General features: G+C 46.2%; 1 protein-coding gene across 1 annotated transcript in view; it reads right to left on the reverse strand.

Moving 5' to 3' along the window:
• Positions 1-5,522, reverse strand: part of LOC115124880 (desmin-like) — a 16,862-nt gene extending 11,340 nt beyond the window's left edge. The window contains exon 1 of the mRNA XM_065019624.1: positions 4,885-5,522. Coding sequence (XP_064875696.1) covers positions 4,885-5,447 — 563 coding nt within the window. The 5' untranslated portion in view covers positions 5,448-5,522. The remainder of the gene's footprint in view (positions 1-4,884) is intronic.
• Between the last annotated feature and the right edge of the window lie 5,444 nt (positions 5,523-10,966).

Here is a 10,966-nt window from a genome sequence, read left to right on the forward strand (position 1 = left end):
CTGGTCCTGGGGACTGTGAAAAGACCCCTGGTGGCATGTCTGGTAGGGTAAGTGTGTGTGTGTGTCCGTTGACTATGCAAACAATTTGGAACAGTAGACTCTACTCAGTTGAACCGATGCTGTGCGGTTATCACTATATCTTTAAAAGCACAGTCTCTCTCTGTGCCTAGAGGAATGGACCCTTCCTCCAGAGACACACATTCCTCGTACAGTGGACCCCTTTCAGCTGTCCTAAGGCAGGTCAAGGGTCAAACAGAAAAGCAGAGAGGTCAGTGAGCTACAGAGATGGCTGAACCCCTACAAAATTATTTGATACCCTTTTTGTTTTCTGGTTGCTTCCTGAATGGCTAAGCATAGCCGACTGACACTGTGTCAGTACTGTTGATGCAGACTCCTACACTGTGTCAGTACTGTTGATGCAGACTCCTACACTGTGTCAGTACTGTTGATGCAGACTCCTACACTGTGTCAGTACTGTTGATGCAGACACTGGATCAAAGTGTCTGATAAATGTCAGTTATTCTTATTATATTATATTATCTAGTGTGGCGTGCATTATATAATGGTTGGCATGTCAGGACTCTGCATTCAGATCACAGGGGAGGCGAAGGATGGCCACCACGCTGTCTATGTGTCTCATGTTGCTGCCTGCGATAAACACCTTTACAGAGCAGATAGACTGAGGGGAGCAGACAGACTGAGGGGAGGAGACAGACTGAGGGGAGCATGTAGAGCAGACAGACTGAGGGGAGCAGACAGACTGAGGGGAGCATGTAGAGCAGACAGACTGAGGGGAGCAGACAGACTGAGGGGAGGAGACAGACTGAGGGTAGCAGACAGACTGAGGGGAGCAGACAGACTGAGGGGAGCATGTAGAGCAGACAGACTGAGGGGAGCAGACAGACTGAGGGGAGCATGTAGAGCAGACAGACTGAGGGGAGCAGACAGACTGAGGGGAGGAGACAGACTGAGGGTAGCAGACAGACTGAGGGGAGCAGACAGACTGAGGGGAGCATGTAGAGCAGACAGACTGAGGGGAGCAGACAGACTGAGGGGAGCATGTAGAGCAGACAGACTGAGGGGAGCAGACAGACTGAGGGGAGCATGTAGAGCAGACAGACTGAGGGGAGCAGACAGACTGAGGGGAGCAGACAGACTGAGGGGAGCAGACAGACTGAGGGGAGCAGACAGACTGAGGGGAGCAGACAGACTGAGGGGAGCATGTAGAGCAGACAGACTGAGGGGAGCAGACAGACTGCGGGTAGCATGTAGACCAGACAGACTGAGGGGAGCAGACAGACTGAGGGGAGCATGTAGAGCAGACAGACTGAGGGGAGCAGACAGACTGAGGGTAGCATGTAGAGCAGACAGACTGAGGGGAGCAGACAGACTGAGGGGAGCATGTAGAGCAGACAGACAGAGGGGAGCAGACAGAATGAGGGGAGCATGTAGAGAAGACAGACTGAGGGGAGCAGACAGACTGAGGGTAGCATGTAGAGCAGACAGACTGAGGGGAGCAGACAGACTGAGGGGAGCATGTAGAGCAGACAGACAGAGGGGAGCAGACAGAATGAGGGGAGCATGTAGAGCAGACAGACTGAGGGGAGCAGACAGACTGAGGGTAGCATGTAGAGCAGACAGACTGAGGGGAGCAGACAGACTGAGGGGAGCAGACAGACAGAGGGGAGCAGACAGACTGAGGGGAGCAGACAGACTGAGGGGAGCATGTAGAGCAGACAGACTGAGGGGAGCATGTAGAGCAGACAGACTGAGGGGAGCATGTAGAGCAGACAGACTGAGGGGAGCAGACAGACTGAGGGGAGCAGACAGACTGAGGGGAGCATGTAGAGCAGACAGACTGAGGGGACTAGACAGACTGAGGGGAGCAGACAGACTGAGGGGAGGAGACAGACTGAGGGGAGCATGTAGAGCAGACAGAAGCTGGAGACTGTGTTCTACTGCAGAGCAGAACATGTATGTATCAAGTGTGTCAGAGTAGGAGTGTCTGATCTAGGATCAGGTCCCTCCTCTCCACATCATCTGAGTCATTATGATCTAGGATCAGGTCCCTCCTGTCCACGTCATCTGAGTCATTATGATCTAGGATCAGGTCCTTCCTCTCCACGTCATCTGAGTCATTATGATCTAGGATCAGGTCCCTCCTGTCCACGTCATCTGAGTCATTATGATCTAGGATCAGGTCCCTCCTCTCCACGTCATCTGAGTCATTATGATCTAGGATCAGGTCCCTCCTCTCCACGTCATCTGAGTCATTATGATCTAAAAGGCTAAACTGATCCTAGATCGGCCCTGCTACTCTGAAACACTATGAATCCCAACCCTGAGTTGATCTGAGGTCAGTATGACACAGCATGCTGTGTGTTTTACCCCAGAACCTTCTCAAACTTTCACCCCTTTCCACCTCCACTTTCAACACTGGTTTGACTCTCTCTCGTTCCTCCGTCTACACTGCGCCCAAACCCCTTCCCTCGCAGAGGAGGAGGAGGAGCTAGATCACGTCAGCTGTTTACAGTGCAGAGAAAATCCCACAAAGAAAAAAAACCCAGAGAGCATTTCACACCGTTGATCCTGTACCTCGAAATAGAAACGTCTATTAACAACACTACAACAAACAAAACTAAATGTTATTTCTTATTTCTATTTCTCCTGTGTTTTTGTTCTACTTTAATTATTTCTACTAATATCGATTAATGCATCGTTGAGAAAGAGCAAGAAAAGACATTTCCCTGTAGCACAATGAAAACAAAGCGTGAAACTTGAAACACTGTTGAACGCTTTCCACAGTTTACGGTCATAGACTCTCATGAGGCCTTTCCACAGTTTACGGTCATAGACTCTCATGAGGCCTTTCCACAGTTTACGGTCATAGACTCTCATGAGGCCTTTCCACAGTTTACGGTCATAGACTCTCATGAGGCCTTTCCACAGTTTACGGTCATAGACTCTCATGAGGCCTTTCCACAGTTTACGGTCATAGACTCTCATGAGGCCTTTCCACAGTTTACGGTCATAGACTCTCATGAGGCCTTTCCACAGTTTACGGTCATAGACTCTCATGAGGCCTTTCCACAGTTTACGGTCATAGACACTCATGAGGCCTTTCCACAGTTTACGGTCATAGACTCTCATGATGCCTTGGCACAGTTTACGGTCATAGACTCTCATGAGGCCTTTCCACAGTTTACGGTCATAGACTCTCATAAGGCCTTGGCACAGTTTACGGTCATAGACTCTCATGAGGCCTTTCCACAGTTTACGGTCATAGACTCTCATGAGGCCTTGGCACAGTTTACGGTCATAGACTCTCATGAGGCCTTGGCACGCCACAGAGTTAGACACAGCATCCAATAGGCCTGCTGATATCGGGCTATTTTTAGGAGGAGTACAGTGGGCACTCAGGGTATATTGGGATGGATAAGAATAGTGGTCTAATTTGGGAATGGTATTCTGCTGATTCCTGAGAGGGCTCTGAGCAACTGGTGGACAAAGACGAGCTGTCTGTCTGTCTGTCTGTCTGTCTGTCTGTCTGCGTGTCTGTCTGTCTGTCTGTCTGTCTGTCTGTCTGTCTGTCTGTCTGTCTGCCTGTCTGTCTGTCTGTCTGTCTGTCTGTCTGTCTGTCTGTCTGTCTGTCTGTCTGTCTGTCTGCATGACTGTGTCTGTCTGTCTGTCTGTCTGTCTGTCTGTCTGTCTGTCTGTCTGTCTGCATGACTGTCTGTCTGTCTGTCTGTCTGTCTGCATGACTGTGTCTGTCTGTCTGTCTGTCTGTCTGTCTGTCTGTCTGTCTGTCTGTCTGTCTCTCTGTCTCTCTGTCTCTCTGTCTCTCTGTCTCTCTGTCTCTCTCTGTGTCTGTCTACTATGGGGACACTTTGAGACAGTAGGGGTAATGTCTCTTTATCCATCCTGCATTCATATCTCATTATTTCTGCCCTTCACAATATTGGTAATCCTCTGCTTTTCCCACTTTGACCGTTGGCACATGTTTATAATCTCATCACGTTCTCTCTGTCTTCTGACATCCTCTTTCTCAATCTCTTCTGCTTTCATTCTCAACCCTTTTCTCTTGTGGGTCAATTAGAAAAGTATATATATATATATATATATATATATATATATATATATATATAGCTTCTGCATAGCAGGAGAGAACTTCCAAGTATGTTGTTTGTTCATTTCAATGTCAACTGACACCTTCAAGATATACTCCCTCTAAGATGGAGGATAACCAAATCGCTGTCGGGACCGCGTTACTCTCCCCAATTCAGCAGACAAAAAAGACATGACTCCTATTCAGGTCATATCACCATTGGGTCTTTGGATACATTCTAAGGAGTGGCTTTCACTCAACAGATAACACCTGTTCCACTGTGTATTGATGCATCTCCGGTAGCTCCAGACTGAAAATGTACCCTTATTGGAATATCAAGAATGTGATATATATATATATATATATATTGATATATATTCATAACCAAACGGCCAAAACTTCTCAAGCGAATAACTTTAATCAAGAACATATTACAGTAGTAATAGGTAACAGGTACTTTCAGTGATTCTCTTTATTTACATTTTTAACTTTAAACTTTTAACTTCTACGTCATGCAGTTTGAAATATATCTACTTCCATTGATCCTGAATATAATCACCTCCTCTCTTCTGTTTTTACTAACTTGTCTTTTCTCTCATGCCATTTCATTTCTTAATCAATATATTATATATTATTATTATGATTTTACTAACGTCTGCCTCATTAAACACTGCGTTGCATTTCATTGTACTGTTGACACCTGCCCTATCCTGTAACACGTGACAAATAACCTTTTCATTTGATTTTGCTGTATGTTTTTTGACCCCCTGACCTCTCACCTGAGTTTGAGTTTCTGCAGGTCGTCTGCCAGGTTGTCTCTCTCCACTTCCATGCGGGCTCGGTCATTGGACATGCCGTCCACCTGACGCCTCAGCTCTCTCATCTCCTCCTCGTACATCTCGGCCACGCGGGTCGGCTCGTGACCCCTCATCCTCTCGATCTCCACCACCAGAGTAGCGTTCTGCTGCTCCAGGAAACGGACCTTCTCGATGTAGCTGGCGAACCGGTCGTTCAGGTGCTGCAACTCTGCCTTCTCATTGGTTCTGGTGTCCAGGAAGTCGCGGTTAGTGGCGTCGGCCAGGTTGAAGTCCAGCTTCTCGCCCATCCCGGCGTACGAGCGCATCGCGCCGCCGGAGGAGGAACGAATGCTGCCGGAGGAGTAGCTGGGGCGGGCGGAGCTTTTGGTCATCTCGTAGACCCTGGAGGACATGTGGGCCGAGCCGGAGGAGCCGCGTCCACCGTGGGAGAACATGGAGGACATGCCTGGGGTGGATCCAATACCAGAACCGAAGGTCCGGCGGTAGGAAGAGGCTGACTGGGCGGACTGGGAGGAGAAGCTCATGGTGGAGGTTGTCCGAGGGTTTGGCTGGAGGAACTGGGTTGCTGTTGGAAGTAGATGTCTGAATGAGGGGCTGTTGGACAGGAGATCTGCTATTTGTAGACATACAACGCCCACTCCATAACTCTAAGCCCCCTGCATCCAACTCCCTCAATCACCTCTCTCTCTCTCTCTCTCTCTCTCTCTCTCTCTTCTCATGTCTCTATCTATCTCTCGCTCATTTCTATTCCCACTCTTTGATTCAGCTGTCATAGGCTTTGGTTTCCAGTAGCAGTGTGGAGGCTAGCCAGTGTGGGGGGTGTAGTCGTTGTTGGAAGTGGGTGTGTAGGGGTTGTTGGAAGTGGCTGTGGGAGTAGGAGTGTGTGTGTGTGGGGGGGGGGGGGGATGTTAGTCTCATGGCCTTCTGAAAAACATTACCGTAAGTTACCCTACACATATTCTATCAGAGGGACAGAAACATGTCTAGTCGACCACGTATTTATTCTTAAATGTTCAAACCATGCTGCTGTGTTAAAGGATTGTAGTCTTTTTTTTGACTGGTGTAAACTATCAGAACCCATCCAAACTACTGTGTTTAGCCAGATTGATTGTGTAGATATTTTGACCAATCACTGGCCTTTTTCTCCGTCTGTTTTTGTCCAAAATATTAGGTTAGTGAAAGAGAAACGGTTCATAACTGATTAGCTGGAAGCAACAGAAAAATGTACCCGCTGTGATGTACAACCTGCTAGTAATATTTATTCCATTTTATTCATCGTGCATTGATTGACTGCATCGATTTAATTCTGCCCCCCCCCAAAAAAAATGCCTTGAAACATCATATGAAGTTTACATGGGGGATATTTAAATGATGCTATGTAACTGAATGGCTAGAATTAGAAGAACATTCAACATTCTAAAAGTTGTCCAAATACTCTAAATACTCTGGTCCAACCCAGAGTCATATATATATATATATATATATATATAGAGAGAGAGAGAGACAGAGAGAGAGAGAGAGAGAGACAGAGAGAGAGAGAGAGAGAGAGAGAGAGAGAGAGAGACAGAGAGAGAGACAGAGAGAGAGAGAGATAGAGAGAGAGAGAGAGAGAGAGAGAGAGAGAGAGAGACAGAGAGAGACAGAGAGAGAGACAGAGAGAGAGAGAGAGAGAGAGAGACAGAGAGAGAGAGAGAGAGAGAGAGAGACAGAGAGAGAGAGAGAGAGAGAGAGAGAGAGACAGAGAGAGAGACAGAGAGAGAGACAGAGAGAGAGACAGAGAGAGACAGAGAGAGAGACAGAGAGAGAGACAGAGACAGAGAGAGAGACAGAGAGAGAGACAGAGAGAGAGAGAGAGAGAGAGAGAGACAGAGAGAGAGAGAGAGAGAGAGACAGAGAGAGAGAGAGAGAACGTTCCCGAGAGCGCCGCGTTCTCCTCCATAGCCGTCGCTGATTGATAATTGACGTTTCCTCGCTGTGCTGTTTATTTTGCTGACAGTTTATCAAAACCTATAAAGATGTTCAGTGAAAGCAGACATGCCATGTGTTGACACCACGACACAGCGAAGGCTTGTATACACATTATCTCCAATGCTAATCCATGAAAAATAACTAAACTTCTGTTAAATTCGCTGCTTGTTTACAACGGGTCATCTAATAGGGTCTGAATAAATGTAGAGAATATGGCCAAACGTTCCACATGGTCCTGGTCCAGCCTAGTACAGAAACCAACCAGTGATAGAGATCAGGGTAGATCAGGAGGCCCAGACTGGTGAGTCACCAGCGGGCTACTCTCTGGCCCTGAGCCCCTGATGAGCTCTCAGTCTCTCTGTAGTGTGACCTGATGATACACAGATACCGTTTGACTACTGTCTGAATAGCCTCGACTTCCCAGCTTCCTTGCGTAAGACTTGGAAGTACGGTAAGGCCGACTAGTTAGTAAGAGGGTGGAGATCTGTCCTAGAAAAAGGATCTCAAACATGAGCATTGCTATTCATTGCTATTTAAGATGTCAGATGCCCATACAAGTGCGCCATTACGTTCCACACGAAATACAGTTCAGCTGCTGGTATGTGTGTGTGTGTGTGTGTGTGTGTGTGTGTGTGTGTGTGTGTGTGTGTGTGTGTATGTGTGTGTATGAGAGAGAGAGAGTGAGTGAGTGTATGAGTGTGTGTGCATGGGTACGGCTCAGCTGCTTGTGTGTGTGTGTGCGTGCGTGCGTGCGTGTGTGTGTGTGCGCGCGCGCACGTGCGTGCGTGCGTGTGTGTGTGCGTGCGTGCGTGCGTGCGTGCGTGCGTGCGTGTGTGTGTGTGTATATGGCTCAGCTGCTGGTGTCACAGCTATTGTTAGCCTCTCAGTCTGAACTGTTGTCACTGCATGGCCCAGGATCCTAACAGCAGGTCTGTCAGGAAGCAGAAAATAAACCTCCGGTCTTATCTCTTTCATATTGGACTGTGGGCGATAATTGGCAGATAACACTGATATTCATAGGGGAAGCCTCATTTCCAAGTTAGAAAATGTGTAAAAAATAGTTAACTTGAAGCTGCAGCTCTAGGCAACACTGAGATGGAGGAGAAGTTACACAAGTCAGAAGGTTTTCCTGGTTAGTAACAGTTTCACGACTTAATACGTACCAGGTTGTTATAATAGTCACTAGGCCTCTATGTCCTTGATGATAACATGTACCAGCTGTTATAATAGTCACTAGGCCTCTATGTCCTTGATGATAACATGTACCAGGTTGTTATAATAGTCACTAGGCCTCTATGTCCTTGATGATAACATGTACCAGGTTGTTATAATAGTCACTAGGCCTCTATGTCCTTGATGGTAACATGTACCAGGTTGTTACAATAGTCACTAGGCCTCTATGTCCTTGATGGTAACATGTACTAGGTTGTTACAATAGTCACTAGGCCTCTATGTCCTTGATGGTAACATGTACCAGCTGTTATAATAGTCACTAGGCCTCTATGTCCTTGATGGTAACATGTACTAGGTTGTTACAATAGTCACTAGGCCTTCTGTACAGTTCACTGCCTAGACAAAGATGTTGAGTCTGGATAATTTAAAGGCTTTTTGGATTGGACGCATTCCAACACTAACACACCTCACTAAGAACTGGATTGGACTCGTTCCAACACTAACACATCTCACTAAGAACTGGATTGGACCCGTTCCAACACATTTCACTAAGAACTTAATTGGACCCCTTCCAACACTAAAACACCTCACTAAGACCTGACTGGTTTGGACCAGTTCCAACACTAACACACCTCACTAAGAACTGACTGGATTGGACCAGTTCCAGCATTAACACACCTCACTAAGAACTGACTGGATTGGACCAATTCCAACACTAACACACCTCACTAAGAACTGGATTGGACCCATTCCAACACTAACACACCTCACTAAGAACGGACTGGATTGAATATATGTTTGCTGTGTACTGGCACTAAAAGGGAGGAGCTTTGCAACCTGCTTTTAAAAAAAAAATCAAGTTTAAAAAGTTAAAAAGAATGGTAATTCTCAGTGGGACCTGACTGTGAATCCCCTTAGACAGTGGCATGAATGTTGCCAAAATTAAAATGGAAAACTTTCATCTGGTAGATGGATTGATAAGTAACTTGTTTTACACCGAAGGACAGGACATTCCCTCCCCTGGAGACATGATCTCTGATCTCACCATAACAACATACAAATACACCTTTCTATGTCCCAAATGACACCCTATTCCTGTCAAACGTAGTACACTATATAGGGAATACGATGCAATTTGGGATACATGATATGTCCCATTCAGAGATAAGGGGTCTTCCGTTGGCTGGCAACCCCCAAGCAGAGGGAGAGAAACTGACATGTGCTCTAGATATTCGTAATCAAGTATAGCCCCCGGGGCCCATGCCCAGTGTGCCCTGCGCCACTGCCAACAGTCATATAATATGTATACTATGTCTCTCAAATAATCTACTTATTTCTACTTCTTTCTACAGAGAGGTGAGCAATGGTGAGCAATGCCATGGTTTTATTATCAGCATAAGCTCTGACAAAGGCTTTGAGGCCGATAAGTAAAACGTATTAAATGGCAGTGACACTATCAAGAACAGCGTTAATATCAAGAGCAGTTATACTATCAAGAGCAGTAATATTATCAAGAGCAGTTATACTATCAAGAGCAGTGACACTATCAAGAGCAGTGATACTATCAAGAGCAGTGACACTATCAAGAGCAGTGACACTATCAAGAGCAGTGACACTATCCAGAGCAGTGATACCGTCAAGAGCAGTGATACCGTCAAGAGCAGTGATACTATCAACAGCAGTGAGACTAGACAGAGTAGTGATACCGTCAAGAGCAGTGACACTATCAAGAGCAGTGACACTATCAAGAGCAGTGATACTAGTCAGAGCAGTGATACTAGTCAGAGCAGTGATACTAGTCAGAGCAGTGTACAGGTTTCTTATTTTCTCTCATCGTATTCAACTGTTACCAGGCACCTGCAAACTGAGATAGCTCAGATGTGCGAGTGCCTTTTTGAATGTTGAATTATCAGCATAATTTAGGCACCAAGGGTCATTCTGTCACGAGAGACTAGCATGAAATCATCTAGATCTGACGCTGTGTATGAACGTGTGTCTAGACACCAAGGTTTCTTGCACGGGCTAAATATATGGCCACATACTGAATAGATATTGTCACTAGGGTCAATGTTGACAGATCTGTAAGCTGCTTTGGAGTGAATAAAAGCCTCTGCAGAATGCCCATACCATTGACGTAAAGCCTTTACTGTGTCTCCCTGTAGAGTTACAGTCTGAACGTTGATCCGTTTCATTTCAGCCACGACACCCACCATCTGCAGTTAGAAATAGATTAAATAAATACAATCCTGCCACATTATATATGTTGAAAGACCATTTTAGATGGTTAATCGATCAATTAAGCTAATTGATTCCACCTAAATACTGTACTGAACTATGCTCTACTTTTATTTACTGTACTGTACTCTACTGTGGTCTACTGTGGTCTACTGTACTCTACTGTGGTCTACTGTACTCTACTGTGGTCTACTGTGGTCTACTGTGGTCTACTGTACTCTACTGTGGTCTACTGTGGTCTACTGTGGTCTACTGTACTCTACTGTGGTCTACTGTGGTCTACTGTACTCTACTGTGGTCTACTGTGGTCTACTGTACTCTACTGTGGTCTACTGTGGTCTACTGTACTCTACTGTGGTCTACTGTACTCTACTGTGGTCTACTGTGGTCTACTGTACTCTACTGTGGTCTACTGTACTCTACTGTGGTCTACTGTACTCTACTGTGGTCTACTGTACTCTACTGTGGTCTACTGTGCTCTACTGTGGTCTACTGTGGTCTACTGTGGTCTACTGTACTCTACTGTGGTCTACTGTGGTCTACTGTGGTCTACTGTACTCTACTGTGGTCTACTGTGGTCTACTGTGCTCTACTGTACTCTACTGTGGTCTACTGTGGTCTACTGTACTCTACTGTGGTCTACTGTGGTCTACTGTACTCTACTGTG

This window comes from Oncorhynchus nerka, linkage group LG1 (genome assembly GCF_034236695.1).
Source record: "Oncorhynchus nerka isolate Pitt River linkage group LG1, Oner_Uvic_2.0, whole genome shotgun sequence".
NCBI lineage: Eukaryota > Metazoa > Chordata > Actinopteri > Salmoniformes > Salmonidae > Oncorhynchus > Oncorhynchus nerka.